Below are 22,899 nucleotides of genomic sequence, written 5' to 3' on the forward strand. Positions count from 1 at the left end.
CGACATTCAGCATGTCAACAACATAATTGCTGGTTTTCGTGTATATTTCAATTCATCCATGCATTTGGCTCCAAAAATATTTTGGAACCAAAGAGCGTACGAGAACCTATGTGGTTGTGTACTCGGTGTTGTTTTGGCTTAGACTTAGGATTTGTCAGTGCGTGTCAAAAAAACTATCGGGGATGAACAAAACGTGCCTGGATACTGAAAGCTTGAAAATGGCGATGTTGTGAAGTTTTTGTCAGCATGTCATTGTAAACAAGAATGAATTTTCTACTGTTATGAAATGATAATTCATGTACATTTGAATGTAGAAAGGAAGATCAAGTATGCGTAAATATGTTGACATGTAAGTTGAAATAAATCGTTTTGTGTTTAAAGGTATAAATGACTTGTTAAATCACCACAAATTTGTGTACTGTCATGACTGCAAACTCAAGTGTAACTGTAAGCTTACTTAAAAATTATTTACATTTTTTTTTACAATCATCAATTCATGCAATCACACCGTCCTACAATGTATGCACTGTACTAGAAATTTCAATTGAATGAATAGCTTCCAACAGCTGCACATGCAATCCGACTGCAATTCATAACCTCATTAATAAACGGCAAACATGGCAAAACGCGATGCCGCGTGCGATCCAATAATAGTCAATACATTTAGTAGGTATGCTAGGTGAATTCAAATTTGCCATCAAACTGCATCATTTTATATATCAAATTAAAGCCCTTGAGTAAACAAAGCCAAAAATGAAAACCTTTTTTTCATAGCACTTTCCGTAGCAAAGTTACATCTTGTCAAAGATTGACTTTCATCAAACAATGTCAAAAAGATTCAGCTAGCAAAATTCCCCAAAACGGCATTTCGGGGTGTTTCTAGATCTCATGATGATAGCAGCTTTTTTAATGGAACTGCTATCAAAATCCTCTAAAATTCCATGTAAATGAAAGTGACTTATCACCATAAAAATCACATATTTGGGTCAAGTGAAGTATAGAAAACATATTTATGTAGGTTTCTTTCTTCGGCCAGTTGTTTTAAATTTCTATTGACATTGTCGGCGAATTTGGCTGACTAGCAAATGTGTTTGCCTGGCATACCTACATTTAGTTATTTGTGAAAACACGAACGCAAATCGAGGTCATTAATATCTCACAATAGGTGACCCCGGAGTGACGTCACAAGCCGTTGACCTCCGTTGACAACAAATCCGATTCAGAAGTCAAATTTGTAGTTTTCTGTGGTTTGTCCCTTTTCAAATCGGCCAAAATACTACCATTTCTATAACTTCTCGACATGGGGCCTCCAGCCAACAACAAAAATAAAGACTCTCCTCTACATGTTCATGTGTTCAGCTTCACATAAAATGCAATTTTCGCCAAGTATTTAACCTTGATTTCACCGAAATCGGCCGAGAAATTTGCTCGATTTGAGGTCAAAACAGAACGTAAACAACCGAATGAGCTCTGCTACAAGTCTTCAAGTAGTCGCTCAGCTGCACGATCTATTGTGGGTTGAAAAGCGTAAGTGTAGCCGACTGTAGCGTCATGTAAAATAAGTACCCGGATGACCGGGGTGACCTATTGACCGCAAAATGCGTAATTGTTCCAATGTCGCACACAATTGACCGACGTTTGCGTGTTGTTGTGCGTCAAACAAACTGCGCGCGCGCTGGCTGCCGTATTTGGATTGCGCGCTACCATATTTGAACAGATTTTGATACGCACTTTTGTTATTGGTCGTCCTGTTTTAGCCTGATCGATTTTTAGAAAGGGAAGATGTAAAAATCATCTATTTTTAAAAATTTTGTGTTATTTTGTAACATGAAAAGATTAAAGTGATGGTTATGAATGCGGTTAATAACTTTGCATCGGTAATATGCATGTATGTCGGGCATTGTGAAAAATCTAAACATTTTGCTTTGGCCCTCGGAATATCCCTCGGTTTCAAACAGGCGGCGGATGACATGATCGAGCCGGCAACTCGTGAAACCGCCCGCCGTATGGCATTTTCCATATACTCGGTTAGTTTTGTGGGGTTCATTATCGAACCCCAACGGTTTTAGCTTGTATTTATATTATTTATCAAGATAGGCCTATTTGTTTGTGATATTTCAAGCGTTTTAAAATTTCAAAATAATCCCATTCAATTACACGGTTGACGATGAAAATTTACTGAATTTAGGGAATGCACGTCATCCACCACCTGGTTTCAAAGGCAAAATGTTTAGATTTTCACAATGCCCTCCAAATAACCGATGCGCAGTTATTAATCTCTAATCATACATTTGTATATATCGCGTATACATATCAAAATGCGACGCGAAAACATTCTGACTGGATACAATAAAATTAATTTTTAATTAACATGATTAAAATACTAACATACAGTGACATACGTTACATGCATGGTACGTATCGGTCTATGTCCAATCTTAATCGAGAAACATCATCATCAGTTGGCTGTGAGAGTGAGTTATGCTTACAGGATGTAGACACATTCCTCCCAAGCTACAGTACATGAGTACCGTTATATAGTGGGCGCTTTCCAAGTTGTTGACTCGTGCGCGAGAGTCTGAGTCCTCACAAATTCCTTTCAGTATTGATGCACTGTAGCTTGATTTTCTCATTATTTCCTATTATTATTGGCAGAATGGCAGTGCTTTTTAAAGTCGTTATCAGGGGATGTTTAGGCTGGAGGTTTCGGCAACAGAAAAAGCTCTGTTCTATGGGCAGGCGGACGTCTGTCTCTTCTTTTTTGGAAAGGAAAATATTTACCTAAAAAGTCACATTAAGGGGGTACTACACCCCTGCCAAATTTTGTGCCTATTTTTGCATTTTTCTCAAAAAGTATAGCGCATTGGTGACAAGTAAGATATGTATATTATAGGGGCAAGGACTACAACTACTGCACTGAAAATTCAGCAACTCAAGGTAAGTAGTTATTGATTTATTGATCAAATATTGGTTTTCCCTCATTTTTGACTGTAACTCCACAACTGTTGTCTGTGCTGAAATAAAATTTCCACTGCAGTAGTTGTAGTCCTTGCCCCTATAATATACATATCTTACTTGTCACTAGGCACTGGAGTTTCGGCATAAAAAGCGCAAAAAAATCACGATTTTGGGGGTCCATCGCGATTTTGGTGGTCCATCGTGAATTTTGAGAATTTTGCCAAACACACTACTTTTCAATGTAAATTCACCAATATTCCATTTGATGCAGGCCCAGCGCCTGTTTACTGAGTCCAGACCAGCACAATATCCTCCCCGGAAGCATTTCCGTGATATGCAAATGTCCGATTTTTTCCATGACGTGTTACCATGTGTGGTAGTTAATTCTTTACATCGATCGTATGTATGAGTGACGTCATTTAAAATCATATGCATAATTGATTGGGCGAAGAAGGGTAGGATATAAGTCACAGAGCGCACGCGAGATATATGAATCAGTTCATGACAAAAACAACATTTGGACGCCAAAAAAGTACAGTTATGCATTAAAATGTTTATCGTACAGTACAGTAGTAGCTTTTCACATTAAATTTGCATTGTTCACATAATGTATCAACTTCATGGAGAGAAAAACATCAGACTAGTAGTACGTGCGAAATAGGTGCAGAATTCGCATACTTGATTTACTTGAATTGCGTGTGACTTCATCAATGGATACAAAAAGTGGTGGAAAACGATTTTCGCACTTTTGACTTGAATTTTCGTGCATTTTCGCGCTTTATAAAAAACCGGCCGCGCATTTTGCCGTTTTAAATCGTGCGAAACTCCGGTGCCTACTTGTCACCAATGCGCTATAATTTTTGAGAAAAATGCAAAAATAGGCACAAAATTTGGCAGGGGTGTAGTACCCCCTAATAAACTTTGCAGAAAAATGAGAAATGTTTTACATTTTTTCAAAAAAGATTCAGTCAAAATCAATCCAATTCAGCCAATAAACTGCTATTTTTACAGAAAACGCAAAATCTGCATTGTTGGGCCTGTAGAACGCTATTTTTTTGTCGCATATAACTTGAATGTAATTTTTTTTAATGCCTGTCTGCTCTGTCATATTGGGCATCATTTAACTTTCTAAATGATCAACTAGCTATGTACAGTACAATTTAACTTCAAATTTGAAGCAAATTGCCTGAACTATAAGGTGCTGTGCAATAATTATGAGCCCTGGGGAGGGTAAAATTGGGGGGGCAAGAAATTTTGGTGAGCTGAAAGGGGAGGGCAAGCAATTTTGGCAAGCCAAGAGGGGGAGGGCAAGCGATTTTTTGCAAATTGGGATCCAAAAATTTGGCATGTGCAAAGGGGGGGATTTTTGGGGGCAAAGGGGGGTTTTTTGGGGGGCCGAGGGGGGGGCAAGCGATTTTGGCGAGTCGTTTTGGAAATTTTATAATTATTGCACAGCCCCTAAATGCACTACCTGTAAACCAATAAAGTTCAGTAGTTTTGAGCAACTGAATGTTAATTTTCTCAAAATCTTTCTTAACCATGACTGGCATCTCATTTTGTAGAATTTTACCACAGGATCCACACCAGCTTCAATAGCCAGCAATGGCTGCAGTAGCAGCAAACCCAGACGAAGAACTGTGGAAGAGTCTAGGCACAAATCTGACGCTAGGGATAAAGCCATCTGAATACAACCAATGGCAGCGCAGGGACAAGGCACCTGGAAGACGCAAGTCTGCAACAGAGAGGGTTGAAGCTGTAAAACAGAGTGAAACTAAAACAAGACCCGGATCCTGTAAGTATATGCATGACAGCCAATGAGGTAGAATCAAAGAGTACCAACTCTGCCATTTTTGGTGTAGGCCTACTTGCTCAGGGAGGGCAAATTGTGTACCATTAGATAATTTCGCTACATGCTTGGCAAACAAAGTGCGCTGTTGTTTGCATTCTGTGTACATTGTGCCAAAATGAGCACTAAGTAATGAGTGCGCAAGTGCAAACATGTGAACTGGTAACGCTCGAGCTTACAGACGCAGATTATTGTTTGCTTTTGGCCTCTTTCGACCGCAGAGGTATACTATTTACCCTCCATGAGCAACATACCAAAATGGTGGATTTACCATAGCAGTACTAGTGTTGTAGGTTTTGTAGGTCTCGGTCTCGGATATCAAGATCTCAATCTCGGTCTTGGACCTCAAACGTTTCGGTCTTGAACGTTTTTAAGTTCGAGACCTGTCGCGACCTGAAGAAAAAAATATGATTTTCTGCTGCTGTTCATTACTTATTTCTTACCCTAAATTTCAGTGAATGTTGAAACTCACAATCATTCACATGTAAATAATCAAAATTTTCAGCCATTTTGAATTGTTGATGGGCCTCAATTTCATGAAAATTTGTTTTAAGAAAGCGTGTTTTTTTCTTATTTGTCATCTTTTTTTTAAACAAAATTTGCAAAACTTTTCCAAAAAATTGTCCAAAATTTTTTGTATAATTTCAGGTCTGATTTTCATCATCCCCACCCAAACCAAAGTTGATAACCCCCCCACCGGGTTATATGGAATCAGTCACATACCGGTACCGTTTTAATTGTAATCCAGAGCGTGTAATTTTTCAAAAGGGGGTGCATTTATTAGGGATACATTTTTAGAGGAAAAAACTGGATCAGATCATGTCACATATTTTTGTGTTGTTACTTTTTAAAGTTAAAAATAAATCAAATGCTAAAAAAAATAACATGATCTTGCTTGCATGACTCATTGTTGAAAATTAATCCACAGTTGGTTTCCCTTTTTTCAGCTCCTACTGCTGGAGGCACTCAGCGAAAGTTCACCCACTTTGCGGGACCAGCTTGCGGTCATTTCCACGGTCATGGCAAGAAGGCCAAGGGTCAGGCAGAAGCGGAAGAAGAAGAGAAGATAGAGAAAGACAGACAGAAGGAAATGAAAGTGTTGGAGCTACTCATTAAATCAAGGAAGAAAGCATTGGACAATTATAAAGCAAGACAGGAAGCATTGTATCCTTGGATTTATAGTTCACTTATTGATACATTTTATCTGTATCGTAGTTCATACAGTTACAACGGTTTACTGCAATATAGACTCGGTTATATTCGCTGTCGAAGTGACGTAATAATCGGATTAACTACCATAGCAATAGATGAATACAATTTTTGATTATATTGCCCTGCAATACAACGTTCACGCGGTACCTATGCATTGAACCATATCATTCTGATCACTCGCACCTGTATTAACTATCTATGAATAGAGCGGTATTGTATTCAATCTATGATTGCAGACATACACAGGTAATGAGTACAACCTGCTTGTAGTGCAGGGCGATATAGTCAAAATTGTATTCATCTATAGAGGTTATCTGTGTTCTATAAGCTGCATATCCTATCAACGACTTCTATACCTTGTTTAGGACTTTCAAAAGAAGTCCCTGCATGTGCAGCCATCACTGTTTCAAAATAGCCCGCCAAAGTCATGCAGGTAACTCTGAGGTCGTGCATTGATTTGGTTCACACATGAGTGAAGTGGATAACCTCTATTGCTATGGTAGTTAATCCGATTTATTATGTCACTTCAACAACAAATTGCAAAACAAGTTTACAAGAAATGCCATGGTAAAAACTGCTTTTTTTTTACTCAGTTTGAAGTTAATTTTTTACACATACATACTAGTATATATTCCCTGTTGTGATTGGTCTAACAATATCTGTAACTCTGACATTGAATGAGTTTTAACTTATGTTATCTAAGCCCTGGGGTCCATGTCCTGCTTGCACGGAGGCTTAGAGCCAGGGTCTTAGCTAGAAATTCAGGTTTGCCCGTCATTTGAATAAATTTGCCTGTCCCAATTTGACCTTTAAAACCAGACTTCTACAGCCCATTGGGGGTTCAAAGAGTTCAAATATGTGCTGCTATAGCCTTGTTTTAAACCTGGTCTACTATAAAGGTCAATAGACTTTCTAAACACCTACAATTATAATGTAGCATCTGTTCAAAGGCATTAATTTTGCCCGTCCCAGGAGCAAACTCCCCGTCTAAAATGACGGCCAGACGGGTGGCTAGCTAAGACACTGCTTAGAGCACAACATTCCGTTGGTTTGCAACTGATAATGCAATTGAGTGGACAAGAGTTGAGTTATTGACGTTTTGTACGGTTACTCGAGTCAACCCCTATAAGAGATGATAGCTGTATTTTGATTGGTTACTCAGATGAGTATATCATGTAATTAACCAATCAGCGGCACTGTAAGAAAGTTTTTTGTTCCTTGACTATACTTGCTAATCACAGACTTAATGAGAATACTAAACTGCGAGAGGCGATACAGAGTAAAGAAAAAGAAGTGGTAAGTTGGGTATTCAAAATAAGGCGGAACCTTAGGCTAAAAGTCCTGTGGGTCAGCCGATACGCTACCGGTACCTTACATAGAAGGCAGTGGGGTCAGATCCCCACACTCTGTAAGTTTACTCACCCTCTTTACCAAGCATCCTATACTTCAGTCACATATCCTACCCTTTTAGAGCATGTACACGTATTGCAAAGCCCCTCACGACTGCCTAGGGTCCTGTAAGCTCTTGGGTCCTACTCCTTGATGATCTCTGGTGCAATATGAGCTGTATTTGTGGTACCTTAGAAACTAAACTGATTTTTAACCCCACCATTTTTCTGATTTTCAGACTTTCAGACCAGCGCCCTTTGTAAAGGCAGGGGTGTGAGAGTTCAGCTTTTTTATTGCCTAAATGTATGTGTTTTCTTTTATTTTCAGCCCATATTTGGTGTTTTTACCCTGATTTTACGCTGTTTTTCACCTTTTTATTTTTTTAGTAATTTTCCTCTTTTTTTGTCTGAGGCCTCTCACACCCCTGTATAGGGTGTACTGCTTCCCATTATTACCTTGCCCATGTTATTTTATCACCAAAGTTTGCAATATAGACTCATCACACAGTGTCATCGTCCCGATATCTTCATGGCAGAAATCGCCATGGTAGGTTGAATCCACAGCCACGCATGGCCATTTTGTTCCGACCTATGAGACGCATAATGAGCCGAGGGACATCCGACTAAGGCTACTGACAATAGCCTGGTAATCGACCTGTCTGTGTGTGAGTGAGCATGTATACGCCCATGATGAGGTCAATGGTCATCTGCTTTTAGACTGCCACCACAGTGAGTGGAGCTAGCCTATATACGCCGCGCTATAGTTCGGCACATATAAAAGTTTTTGAGTTCAAGACGCAAGCTTCTTTCTCAAGACGCAAGCTAACGACTATCATATCCGTTCAACACATATATTCAAGTGCAAGGAACAAAATCTGGCTTCTTTAGACTAAATAAATTACGGGAGATATTCATCATTTTCTACCCCGGTATCCAAAAATTTATCGTCTGAATATCAAATCGTGCATAGCACATTCACATGTATCGATCCCGGGTATTCATTTCAGTGTCTCTGCTGCAGCGATCGAATTCGACGGTATCGCATCGCAAAATGCGATGCAATTTCCATCAACTGCTATGCACTTTTCCAAAATGCATAGCTAAAAGTGCTATACTGCTATGCAAACATGTGTTTTGCATAGCACAAACTGCGATGCAAAAAAATTGACTGAATTCGAACCCTGCTCTGCTGTATAATGTAATTATTAACCGGGCGATGTCGATGTGCATCAATGATGCACATCAGTGTACTCATTACTTGTAGATTTGCAAGTCTGGAGAAATCTTTAATAAGTGTCACAAAATGTGGACCAGTGTAACATGAAAACTTATAATTTCGGCGGCATATTGATGAGTGACTGTATATTTCAAACCAAGGGCCTTTATAATTATATGGCTCAAGAAGATTGTGGCTATTTTGAATACTGGGTATGTTAAAGCTATTGCATCTCCACTTTTTGGGATCATGCGTTACAACTGGCCAGGAAATGGAAGAGGCACTCGCAAATATGTGACATGATCAAGGGGAATGAGTCACATGTCAACCCTGGTAGAAATTGAGTTTTACACATGATTCTAAAGAGGACATTTCAAGCTTTCTGAAACTGAAAACCCCATGTTGATACGACTTTTCTTTGCAAAGTTACATCAATTTATCAATCGCTGAAAACAATATAAAACAAAAGAATTGTAACACTTTCTGTGCCAATATCTCAAAATCAATATTAGCGACATCCAACTCATTTCCCTTGATCGTGTCACATAATGATAATACAAAAGGCAAGAGTAAGAAAAGAGTAGTTTAAATCATGCTAAACTTGCGAGTTTGTCAAATATTTTGAGTAAAATGTTTGTGTTTTCTTTTTCAGCATCAAGAAGTAAAAGGTTTGCTTCTGAAATATGAACGATACAGGGTGAGTCATTTACATAATCAATAAAATATAACTTACAAGGCAAAAAAAAAAAAACAAGTTTGTTTCCTGTAGTGTAGCGCGCTCATTACGTTTTGACAGCTTATTTTGTACATTCAGAATGTTTTTTTTTCACTTACAAAGGAAAAAACCCAAAAAAACGGAAACAAAATCGCAAAAGATAATACAAAACACTGCTGGAGTATACATTTACACATCACACATCAAACGAGTGTAGTGAACAATTACTGGAGAAAACATCACATTTTTTTAATCTGCAGGTTGAAAGGGGATCATTTTAATATTCTTGAATATGAAGAAATATGATTTTTTTTTGTGTGTCGGAGAGACCCTCTGTAAATTCCCATTCTAATTAACAAATTAAAAAAATGCATTTCGCATTTGACTTTTTTGACCTGCTACAGGAAACAAACATGTTTTGTTTTTGGCTTAAGGTGGTTCTGGACCCATTTTGGAAGTGCTCTATTTATGTTTTAAACATATTAATTGAGTAGGGCAGAGAACACTGATCCATATGCCTTTTGTTTGAAGCTAATCGGACATACGGTTTTCATAATACATACATTTTAAATGTCTTTGTATTGTATTGTTTTTATCAATAATCAATACAGTTAATGAGCTAATATGACTTGAAAGTGCTCATTAATATGTAATTTTTGCCAATATTTTGCTAAAATCCAATGCATAAATGTTCATAACATTTTTATTTAACAGGATATTGGTTTCAAACTTGGTCAAAGTGTTCCTAATGACTTCCAGATAATTTATGCATAATTAATGAGCTAGCCGCCCTAATTTGCATAATTAATTAGTATTTATGCAAATTAGCTCATTAATTATGCAAATATGCAAATGAGGGGGCGGCTTCACTATATAATACATTAGAACATATTAGAAACACTTTGACCAAGTTTCAGGGCAAAAGTATGCAAAATAAAAGTACCATGAACATTTATGCATTGATTTTTAGCAAAATATTGGCAAAAATTACATATTAATGAGCCTTTACAGTCCTTTTAGCTCATTAACTATATTGATTATTGATAAAAACAATAAGATACAAAGAAAATATAATTTGATGTAGTATAGAAACCGTATGTCCGATTTTGCTTCAAACAAAAGGCATATTGGTCAGTGTACTTTACCCTACTCAATTAATCTGTTTAAAACATGCTCAAAGCATTTCCTTATTTCTAGAAAATGCATCCAATACCACCTTAAGATTCATCACTCCAGAAACATTAGGTTGATGTCGCACTTGACACATTTTCATGAGACTAAAATCATTACAATTACTTATTTAATTCGCTGGCAGATCCTCCATGAGCTGTTGTGGTGTGTGGTGTTGAACGCAACAACATGAAATCATGAGCGTGCGCTGGTTCGAATCGGAACAGTTCTGTTTTTCTCTCTCATTTATTATAGTGCCAGTTCGCTTGAGCTCCAATAATCTTCTTAACACCGTTGCTCAATTTGGAACAAGATTCATAAAAAAAAACATTGCAAAATTGGGCTAGTCCATTGGAAATCCATACACCCCTTATTGAAGACATGACCTTAATCTTCTACACAGGGAGTGCATATTTCAAATGGACTACCTGTATGGGTGACTTCAATTTAAAATCTACACACTCTGTGTGTGAGAAATTAAGGTCATGTCTTCCATAGGGGGTGTGGATTTCTACTGGAATAGGCCATTGCATGATAGATTTTATGATGGCTATTCATATTGCAGTTGTTAGGCCGGTTGTTAGGTTTCAATAGGTCGTTGTCATCGGACAAGTATAAAACTGTCAAGCTTTTGTCAGGATTACCTGTGACTTCTTCAAGACTAACTATTGGGAGTTCTGCATGTAGCTGCCCGTTGTCTACTGAGTATCATGTGTGGGCTGCCCCTTGCCTAATGATTGACATCAATGTGTTCGTTGTTGAATCAGTATCAAACTGTCAAGCTTTTGTCAGGATTACCTGTGACTTCTTCAAGACAAACCATTGGGAGTTCTGCATGTAGCTGGCCCTTGTCTACAGCGTAACATTACATCGTAAAACTATACCTAAATTTGTAACATGATTTATTTGTTTTGAAAACTAGGGTGCAGTTACAACTATAAATGCCAAGTTTGAGAAAGAGAAGAGTGATGCACGGAAGGAGTATAACAGAGCTAAGGCAAAAGGTGAAGCTGAGTTGCAAGGTGAGCTGTGTTTAGTGAAGAACATATATCAAGTCGGTAGTTTCCGTATCAGCCTGATTTGAAGCTTATCGGGTCTGAATCAGAATCAGTAAAATCCACTCATTTGTAGATCTAATGAACCGATTAGTTATTATTTTTATGCAAACACAGTATGCTTCAAAAGCGTAACAGCAATTAGCTAATATGTCTTATTTAACTGCACAATAATATTGAGATGCCCTTTTGGGTAACCCCATTTCACACTCCCTATGTAAAAGATTAAGGTCCTGTCTTCCATAGGGGGTGTATGGATTTCAACTGGAATAGCACATTGCACTAGCGCACACTTCACCATAGCACACTTCAACCATTTATTCCACAGCATCGGAATTATTTCATTTCAACAAGGGCACAACTGTGGCCTCTTCTCAGCACTTCCAATGTAATTATGATCCCCCAACAGCTCTGTGGTTACACACCTGGGGAGGGTGAGGCAAGTTGAATACTAATATTGGCTATACCTCACAATCAATATTTCCGACATGCGACTCGTTTTGCTTGATCACATTACAAATGATGTTTGTCTATTTGCTCATTCGTTGATATCAGGTATACAAGCACAGGTTGAAGAAGTGGAGGATACGTTACGGAAGACCAAAGTTGAACTTGGTGTACTCATGAGCTACAAGGACAAAGAATACCCAGTCAGGGCTATGAGAATAGCAGAATTACAACGACAGATTGAATACCTCACTGCAGATTTTGAGGTGAGTTATGTGAGAAACAACGGATTAACAAAAACTATACTTACCAAAATACACAAATGACATAATTATTTTTACCATTATCTATCAATATAGCAATAGAGAGATATGGAATTTTAATGACCTTAATCTTTCACACGGTGGGGGGGGGTGTAGATTTCAAATGGAATCCTTTCATTTAGGTAACTGCATTTGAAATTCACACCCCCTCTGATTAAGGTCACTTATGGATTTCAACTGGAATTGAAGGTCTTTGAACTGGTTTTGCATACCTTTTAAGATGTTATTTAGAGACAGTGCCCTTATAATGTGCTATTCTAGTTGAAATCCATACACCATTTTATGGAAGATACAAACTTAATCTTTCACACAGGGGGTGTAGATTTCAAAAGGAGTCACCCATTCAGGTAACCCTATTTTAAATTCACACTGTGTGAAGATTATGGTCATGTCTTCCATAGATGTGTATGGATTTCAGCTGCAATAACCCACTATGTGGCAAAATTCACTTATCTCACCCCTTTCAATCCCTAAAATATTCCCTTAAAAGTCAGCCCTGGGGTAGGTACACATAATTATTGCACCACCTTATGTTATATCAATTTGACATAATTGAGTTTTTTTAAATTTTCAGGATGAGCATACAGAACTAGAACACATCATAGCAATTGAGAGAGAGAAGTATGCGGAGCAAAGTGCAGAAGCACTACATCGTCTCAAGGCCACTGTGACAGAGGAAGCTATTGATTCTATGCATGAGAGTCTCAAAGATATGGCTCTGCAGAATATGGTCATGAAGAAGGTGGGTGCAGGGGTACTAGTGTTTTTACACTTGACGAGTCAGTGTGTGCGGTTTTCATTGGCAGGATCAGAATTTTGTTTCACAGTGCGAGAATCAATCTTGATTCTTGCAGAATAAATTTATGGGAATTGATTCTTGCAAATCAATTTCTGTGTAAACTACAAAAGTTTGCGGGAATCAACTAGGATTCATGCAAATCTGTTTACAAGAATCTTTGGGAGAATTGATTCTCGCCGAAATTCTGACCCTGATTGGGCGCAGCTTCAAATTGTGAGCGTTCGCTAGAAGCGCTGGCATACACATGCAAATGTTTTAAAGATGCCGCATACATTAGGTTCCACTGTCTTAACAGAATTGATCATAGTATAAGAAAGTTTTAACGTACGTCTCACGACTATATTATTCAGAGCTGTGGTACATTGTAGCCTGCGGCTTGCATTCACAAGCCTTCGGAGCCACTGGTTTATTCCGTTCATGTTTCTCAACTAAATCAATGGTAATGCAACGTATTGACATCACTCACTTGCAGAAAGTAATTATGCTCTACTATATTAAAGCCACGATTTCTCTGTGTTACAAAATTTAAAATCCGTGTTACAAAATGGACTATTCCGTGATTTTCCGTTTTTCACTGTAAAGCATTGAAAAGTTCAAACAAACATGTTTTAAAAGTGTAATTTGTCTTACCTTTTACTGTAGTCTTGCATCATAGGCCTAAAATTAATGCTAGAATGGATTGTTTACTGGTTGATTACTGCTAAATAATCACTTTTCTTTGTTTTATTTTGGCATTTTCAAATTTCTGTGAGCAAACACCGAATTCCGTGAATTTGTCTGTTTTTCCGTATCACGGAGAAATCATGGCTTTACTCTATATCATAACCTAATGAACAGCACAGGGTTTGAATCGTATTGTCCAAGAAAAATAAAGCATGCTCATGTCTCAAGGATATCCTGGTGGATCCAGACACAAATTACTACGAGGGGGTATCAAAAAGTTTTTGTAATCGCCCAGAAGTGAAAGAGCTATATCAATGAAATTTTGTCAGTGCAATCATCACTGGTCCTTATGTACACTATGGTTCAAAAATGGTCTCATAAGTATGTTTACTTTTTTTTTTTTTTGGCGCTAGATGCCAATAACCTGCTGCCCCAGTTACTGCGCATAAACTGCAAGATTGAGAAAATTGAGGCAAGCAGCGTTATTAAGATCCTGCTTTTGAAGGGTTGCAGTGCCTAGAAAATCGATGATGAAATGAAAGTTATCTTCGTGGTGATTGTGATATGTCACTGTTGCTTTTTGGAAAAGGAATTTTTATTTCATCACAGATTTTCTGGGCACTATAACCCTTAAAATGGAATTTAATCAAGCTACATGCCTCAATTTTCTCCATTTTGCTGGTTATGTGGTTACATAGGCAGGTACTGACATCTAGCCCCTGTAAAAAAAGTAAACATACTTATGAGACCATTTTTGCACCATAGTGTACATAAGGACCAGTGATTGCACTGACAAAATTTCATTGATATAGCTCTTTCCCTTCTGGGCGATTTCAAAAACTTTTTGATACCCCTCGTATATGTTCTTGTGTAAGCAACACCTTTATTCCTCTGTGATTGGACTATAGTGAATACATCATACATGTCACTATAGTGGGAATTCCAATTGAATGAACGCAGCTTTCAATAGCGTGACGAATTTTTGCGTACACTGCGCGATGTACTCCAGTGTGTGCGACTGTGCGTGAGTAACGCGGAAGTGAATCCAAGCACGCCAACTCACTCGTGATTGGATAGCATTGTATCCAAGGTCGTGCGTTCGCATTGTAGTTTGAAATACGCAATATACGATCGCGGTTGGATCGAGTGCAGCTGTTAAAAGCTGCGTTCATTCAATTGGAATTCTTACTATAGTTCACAATTGGTTTGCACACCTGTCCGCAACGTTAACCCATAGACTTTGTGTTATGGTCATTTTGATTGTTGTAACGATCAAGTTTGATGTCACACTATGATGGGAAATAAATTGGTTGACACACAAGCACTTTGCTACTACAGGTAAATAACGTACTTCTTGGCTAAACTGGAATATGCGTGTTGTGTCCATGTAGTGTACTAAGCGTGTTTGCAATGCTAGGCACGTGCATGCTTTCTTCTGTATGGTGCTATGTGCGTGTGTGTTTATCGCGGAGCCACTAGCATTCATAGTGTTCAATCTTGGTTAAGAATTACGTAATTTATCTGTAGTGATGTATTCGTGGTTGAAGGAGTTCCCTTCAGCTCAAAATACTGGTACACAATTGACCAAAATTTACTATGCACACCTAACCTGATCAGTGGTAAATCCTGAACAGTGTCTTAGCTAGAAATTGAGGGTTGCCTGTCATTTGAATAAAATCACCTGCCCTAATTTGACCTCTAAAACATTTACCAGACGTCTATAGCCCATTGAGGGTTCAAAGAGTTCAAATATGTGCTGATATGGCCTTGTTCTACAAATTGGATCTACTAAAAAGGTCAATTAGCTTCTCAAAACATAAAATTTATAATATAGCATCTGTCAAAGCCATTAATTTTGCCCGTCCCAGGAGCAAACTCGCCGTCAAAAATGACGGCCAGACGGGTGGCTAGCTAAGACCCTGATCCTGAACATAAAAAATTCGGGAACATACCAAAAGTTTGATGACAGTCTATAAATGAAAACCCTTTCATTAGGGGGAATGGGGTCAAAAAGTCTGATTATGTTTGTAAAAAACTAGTTAAAACATTGGTCAAAGTTGATCTTTTGAGTTGGAATTTTTAAAATTTCAAACTTATATTAGAGGGATGGAGGTTGACAACCCCATAACAAAAGCACCTTTGTTTATAGGGCATCAACAAACTTGTAGTTTGTCCCCTTAAATACAATGTTACCGTTACCGTTATCGTTACATTATTTACTTCTTATTTTTCTCACATCCAGGAAATAGACCAGCACCTAATGAAGGGAGTAGAGTTAGAAAAATTCAATGAGGATCTAGTGGAGGAGTTACGAAGGCTAAAACACGACCCCACCACAAACGTCAGGCATCAAATGTTTCCTCATCTATTCAAAGAAACACCAAAGTAAGTTTGTGTAGATTAATACCCATGGGGAACTTCAATAAGGGATGGATAGGTGCAGGCAGCATTCGACATAAGCCCTATCGCAGTGCAATATGCACCCCAAAATTTGCCTTTTGCAATACAACTTTAAAAGTGTGGTGCAAAATTATGACCAGCTCCAACAAAACCCGGAACAAGTTGCCAGGCATGTTTTTGAGTTATAGGCCTTTAGAGATGACATTCCCATAAAAAAAAATCAAATTTTGGAATTCTTAATTTCATGGTATTTGACCTTGGGGACTGAGTGGACTTTCAAATCCTTGAAAGTACTTATTTAAAAGAGGTTTATTTAATCAATAATTGACAGTTGAACTGTGATAATCCCTATTCAATCCTGTGTAAAGCAGGAAACTAATTAGCTCATAACTAGAATATCAATTTGGCAAAAATATTGAGGTATCAGTTACAAAATGATCCATATCTTGAAAAGTATTGTTGCTATGTGTATAATTTTGGTATAATTTTGAAGCTTATTGTCCCATGCTTACATTTTTTTTCAAATCATGACATGTCAAAAATGTGACTTGTTCCTGGTTTTGTCAGAACGGGTCACAATTGCGATATCACTTACTTGCTTGATTTTCTGAGATTGCACTTCAAATTGCTCTACGTCAGATGAAATTGCAGTCTACAGCTTTAGAAATTAATTAGAAGTCTGGGTGTAGGGCTGACACTTTCACATTAAGGGGCTTTCAGTGAGAGCAAAAGGTAAAAAAAAATATGGACAGCGCATATGTTCAAAAAAATATGAGGTACCGTCGTCTTTAGGTGACAGTGGTGAAAAAAGGGGTCTTTAATAACAGTTCAAAAATTACCCTGTGACAGATTGTGCTTGTAAAACTTGCTCCCTGCATAAATCTCACACCCTACACATCGCAAAGTTTGCGAGGTGTTTACCAAGTGATCATTATAAACGAACGAACAGAAAATTGTTTAGAAAGTTGGTAACTCTGGTGTTGACTGACAAGCTAGCCAAATGGTATACTTTTAGGGCCCCCAGTCAGAACTGTTGCCCCCCAGTAAAAACCCAAAATTACGAAAATTTCCACTTTTTATGGTAATTTTGCCCAAAATTTATTGATTTTGCCCCCCCTGAAATTCACTTTGCCCCTGCAATGCCCCCCCCACCGCCCCCTGATAAAAATTCCTGGCGCCACCACTATTGGTAAGTGCTCTTATTTGCTTTGATAAAATCATGCCTTATCATATTCTAGCACATGTTGGATGCAGGTTAAATAGGAAGTGTGTGTAAGGCATCCATACCGTTTTTCACCCTGAAGTGGCTACGATGTCAATGCGTTGAACCAGTTTCGCTTGTGCATCTATGCTGCGTCTTTAAGGGCATGCGTGTGTACATCAGCGCTTTGAGCGAACGGTACTTGTAGCGATTTGTGGCTGTGCACAATAAAATCCACACTGATGTCACTGCCACATCAGGGTGAAAACTGGTATAGGTCTCCTGTTGCCATGACTGTAGAGAGCATAAATTTGCAGCAGGCTCTTCCTCTGGTAGACACAGTGCCTCAGCTGATGATACCTTATACAGTCAAAAATAGACTCAGTGTTCAATGTTGGTCATTACAATGGCATATTAATGGTTTTTATATTTGGAGATATTTTGTTTCCAAGCCCATAGCAAATTTCAATTAAATGGAGGAGTAGTGCAGCTTGGGATTCCAAATTAATGTTCTTCTTCATTGATTATAATAATTTATTTGTTGCATTTTTGTTTGTTTCTAGATGTACACCGGATATGGATGTGGTGCTAGACATACCAACACAAGAATGGCTTCCAATATAATTACAATGCTACCAAGGGCACTGTCATTTTCTTCAGAAGAGGGGGTTCCCAAATATGTGACCATAGTCCATTTTTATGACCCCCTATCTCTAACCCTTCTGCACACACAGACTTACAAATGATTCAAAAAGGTTAGGAAATGTGTTGTATATGAGTTCCTTATAGTTTATTTGGAAAGAATACACGCTTACCACACAAGCATTTGATGGTAACTGCCATTTTGGCTATTATTTTAAAACACAGTTTAGTCACAAGCCCTTTGATAATTTTCTAATCCTATTTTGTGAAAAAACTTTTGACACCCGCACATATTTGGGACCCATTCTTCTGAACAAAGTGACGGTCCCCTAATGTACTTACTAGCAATATACCAGTCCTAATGATGAGCAATTTCAGGTGAAATTTATACACCCCCTATGGAAGACATTGTCTTAATCTCCTACACAGGGAGTGTAACTTTCAAATGGAGTTAATTCTACAACCCATGTGTGCAGGCCCGTACGCAGGATTTATTTTGGGGGGTGCTGATTTTGAAAAAGTGGACTTTTTTTTCCAAGGGGGGGGCAATTTTGTGAAAAGTGGACTTTCTTCCCCAAATTTGGACCTTTTTTGACCAAAAAACGTAAAAACCCTGATTTTTTTTTTTTCGCTACGCTCGCAAATTCAGAAATTTTGGGACTTTTTGTATACTTTTGCAAATTTGGGGACGTGCGGTCGCACCCCCCCCCCCTGCGTACGGGCCTGCATGTGTGGAAAATAAGGGATGTATGGATTTCAACTGAACTAGCCCTAATCAAGCAAAATAAGGACACAGTTGTAAGCTTGATTTTGAGTTAGGCTCATTAAAAAATCAAATACCATACTTATAATGGGGAGATGTTTTTTTTTTGATACCCTATTTGTGTATTGTAATATTGTTGTATTTTTCATGGTACAAGTATATTTTGATACATGTGCTCACAGGTTCGTTGCTATGTACATAACAAATGTAAAATAAATTGTATAGTATATTGTAAATAAAGCAACTAATTTTAAGCAATAATTTAAGACATATCAAGCAATACTTTCTTCAAAGTGACAAAAATTATTTGGTTTTTGTACTGCATGCGTCAATAAAGTCCCAGCTTTATGTTCATGCATAGCGCACAGTTAGCGTAGTGCCTATAACTGCATGCAAAACATACTCAATCCAGGATGTTATGAGCCTTGCCACTTTAATATTGGTGGAACACAATACTCGTATAAGTTCAGCCCCCTAAATGGGCGATTTCACTCCAAAAATGGGGAGGGGCTACTTGAATTTTTTTTAAAATAACCTTCGTAATTTGTATTGCATTCATGCCCGGTAAACTGGTCATTTTTATCATCTATGTCAATGTTTTAAGTATGGAAAGTCAATTTGTAATGTGATTTTTCATGTTTATGACCATCCACGACGAACCCAGTATAAAGTCTCCAGTACAGAATTAGTGATATGGACCAATAAACCAAACCGAAATCAATAGAAAAAAGACAAATTTCTTTATTTTATTTATTTCTAGACCAAAACATAATTTTTTAGTAGCTATCAAGCAATTATGGCATGTGATATATCATTTTAAAGCTTGGCCAAATCTGAAGATGTGCAACTTTGCACTGGGTTCATCGTGGTCAGTCACATTTGTTCTGGGAGAGCAAAGCATTGATTTGATTTAAGAACTTTGCCAAAATATACTGAGCTTATAACCGAGTGGGCCCTTGTTTCCAGGAGAGTTTGAAACATAGGGGTGGGCTTGATTACGGTATATTGTACAAATTGTGTAAGCAACAACACTTTGTAATAATTTCCAGATTATAGCATTGACACTAGCTGAGATTGTAGTGTTCTCAAATTGGGTTAATTTAAATTCCGTACTCCCCTTGTGGAAGATTCTTGAAATATCTTCAACAGGGGGAGTATGAATTTCATTTCTAATTGGCACATTAACTAAAGTCACCCTCGCTCTGTGGACGATTCGAATTGAATCTTTCTCACAGGGTGTATGAAAAATAAATGGAGCAGCTTTTAAATGTGTTCATTATCATTTGAAATTCATAATCCATATTTGTGACCTGCTCTGACAAAACCATGCAGAAACAAGTTGCATTTTTGACATTTTATAATTTGAATAAAAATGTAATCACTATTTACTTGAGAACCAGGGGTCTTTTGGGGCTTTATGGGAGCCAAATGGCCCCTGACCCCACTTATTTCCCAGCCTGTACACAGTCAAATACCATAAAATTAAGAATTCCAAAATTTGATTTTTTTTTAATGGGAATGACATCATTTTATTAAGGCCCATAAATCAAAAACATGTCTGGCGACTTGTTCCGGGTTTTGTTGGAGCTGTGGTCACATTTATGGATCACAAACACCACATTAAAATTGACCAAATTTTGTACACACAAAACCTATGGGACAAACATCACGGCTAATGCATTCCTTCCTATATACGTACTTACCTCAACTGTTTTGAGTAGCAACACCCTGGCTTTACGTGCACAGTTTACCTATGTACAATCCTGGAACCTAGGATTGATTGCAGATATCAGAACCGGGGATGGGTCCCACATGCACTTCTCTTTTCGATTAGCTCTGATACTTTGATGCACAGGGTTTGACTCTTCCTGTACACGGGACCTTACAAGACTTCCGAACCACGAGACGTCACACACACACACACACCCCCACACTACCTATATCTGCACATGCTAAGCAGTGTGTCGCTGTGAGAAGAAATTCTACAATTTTATTCTGTAAAGTAACTGAGGGGATGTCAATACCTTATTGCCCACAATGCATAAGGGATACTCCCCTAAAACCGGCTGAGCATGAGCCAATATTATATGTTAAATTGGGTGTCCAGCTGGACGTGTGTTTATTTTTGCAACCATAATGGGTCGCAATATGCTAACCTTAACCCCAAAGGGTTAAGGGTATTGCAGCACATTTAAGTGGAAAAACAGTGTACGAATAAGCGCTTGATGACCAGAGATGTCACTATCAAAATATTGGACCTGCTATGATTTAAAAAAAATATTCTCCATGCAGGTTATAGCCTTGGACTCTTGGCTATGCCACACAAATGTTCAAGTGTGTTTTGATTATGTGACAAGAAATTTGAAATCATGTGACATTTAGCTAAAGTTATAGTGAAATTAAAGCTCCATATGAACTGAAAGCTATTGTTTGTTTTGTTCTTTCCTGTGTCAGTTGTGAAAATCTACTACTAGTGCTGTTGTTCATAATTTGCATTGTAACTGGATTAATTGCCATAGCGACTGGTTTACGCTATTTTGAAATGCATTGTCTTGCACTAGATGTTAAGCTGTTCCTCTGCTGTGTACCATATTCGTGATCATATTATCAAAGAATAAGGATAAAGACCTGGAGTCCATGTATGTCTCACTCGCATCTGTACGATTAGTGTGTTTGAAAAGAGCAGTATTGTATTCAATTCATGATTGCACACACATATAGGTGATGAGTGCGAGTGTCAAATATGTGCGAGTGTCTAATAGTGCAGGGCAATACATTTTATTAAACAAATAGTGTATACCAGTCGCTATGGTAATCAACCCTGCCCTGGGAATACATCACTACTTTAACGGCAAATAGATACAGAAATATGAAAAGAAATATTGCTGCACTCAACTTTAAGCCCAATGTGTCATATTTGAGTAAGATCATGTTCATGGGAAAACCCAGGTGGGGATTTCACCCAACATCAAGGGTCATGTTTGGGTCCTAACTTCTGGAGTTCATTTCACTGAACTTTACAAAACTTTGCAAGTCTCAAAACCAATCGTAACTTACAACGCATTGTAAAAATCATTTCAATCAAGTGACTTTCGATCGCAACCTTTGCAAGTATAGAGATTTACTATAGGGATGCTTCGTAAAGTCACGTCTAGTAAAAGGGTATTCGTAAATTTGTAAAAGGTTATTTGAGATACAAAGGGTTAAAAGATTAGTGAAATGGACTCCTGCATGGTGCCACTACTAGCATCACCCCGTTGTCACACTTTTTATCGCTAGTAAGCGTTATAAAAGGCACTGGCTAACCCGCTTGCAAGCGTTTAGCAGGTGCCTGTTTTGCCCGCCGCAGAGCACTGATAGATGGCGGTATTTCTCTTAGGGACTCTATACCAGGGCTTGGATTAGGGTTATGATTAGGGTTATGATTAGGGTTATTCATTGGTAATATACTAGTAATAGTATACCGTGTGCGCACGCTTTATTCCGTAAACAACAAGTATAATAAATAGACGGCTTTCTAGCACAACCACTTGTAGCGTAGTGTGTATTGCCTCGACTATGGATCGAAAGGTTGCTGGTTCGAACCCGGTGGATCCTTGGTAGAATTTTAAATCTAACTTGTTTCGTTTCTTTTTATTAAGTAAGAGGAAATAGTAGCCTAAGTAACTCGACAACGGAGCGCAACACAAGGCAACGCTAGTAAGCATTTCAAAAGGTGTGAAGAGGCACGCTTCTTAGCGCTTGAATAGGTACCCGTCGGATATCGTGAAAGTGTGACAAGAGGCTATCAGCACACAAAATACGGCAGACGCTCTTGCCAGTAGTTGGCGAAAACCAATTGGGGGCCTGTTTAAGGAATTTAAGTCACAAAAATGTGGACCAGTGTAACATTAACAATTTGAGTTTTTAGTGACCAAATGAACTGTACGCGACATATGGTACATCAAAACCTGGTTTGACCAGTTCATCACAAGTCGAAAATCACATACAAGGATTTGACAAGAACAGCAACATTTCAGTGTTATGATTTCACTCTTTTCCCCAATTTCAAGGGAAAGCTTCAAACCTCAATTGCTGGTCGGCCGTCAGCATCCTGTTGGC

General features: G+C 38.2%; 1 protein-coding gene across 1 annotated transcript; it reads left to right on the plus strand.

The window, feature by feature from the left end:
* Positions 1-206: 206 nt before the first annotated feature.
* Positions 207-20,303, plus strand: LOC140146758 (uncharacterized protein C20orf96-like). Its single transcript, XM_072168634.1, has 10 exons — positions 207-349; positions 4,521-4,750; positions 5,752-5,968; positions 7,258-7,312; positions 9,273-9,317; positions 11,428-11,527; positions 12,116-12,273; positions 12,905-13,072; positions 16,035-16,177; positions 17,957-20,303. Exons 2-10 carry the CDS (start codon positions 4,561-4,563, stop codon positions 18,015-18,017), a joined length of 1,137 nt encoding a protein of 378 aa, XP_072024735.1. The 5' UTR covers positions 207-349; positions 4,521-4,560; the 3' UTR covers positions 18,018-20,303.
* The last annotated feature ends 2,596 nt before the right edge of the window (positions 20,304-22,899 follow it).

Source organism: Amphiura filiformis, chromosome 2 (assembly GCF_039555335.1).
Source record: "Amphiura filiformis chromosome 2, Afil_fr2py, whole genome shotgun sequence".
Lineage (NCBI taxonomy): Eukaryota > Metazoa > Echinodermata > Ophiuroidea > Amphilepidida > Amphiuridae > Amphiura > Amphiura filiformis.

Coding starts and splice junctions, on each gene's coding strand:
- LOC140146758 (XM_072168634.1), top strand. CDS start 4,561: ATGGCTGCAGTAGCAGCAAACCCAGACGAAGAACTGTGGAAGAGTCTA. Junction 4,751..5,751: donor TAAAACAAGACCCGGATCCT/GTAAGTATATGC, acceptor CCCTTTTTTCAG/CTCCTACTGCTGGAGGCACT. Junction 13,073..16,034: donor AGAATATGGTCATGAAGAAG/GTGGGTGCAGGG, acceptor TCTCACATCCAG/GAAATAGACCAGCACCTAAT.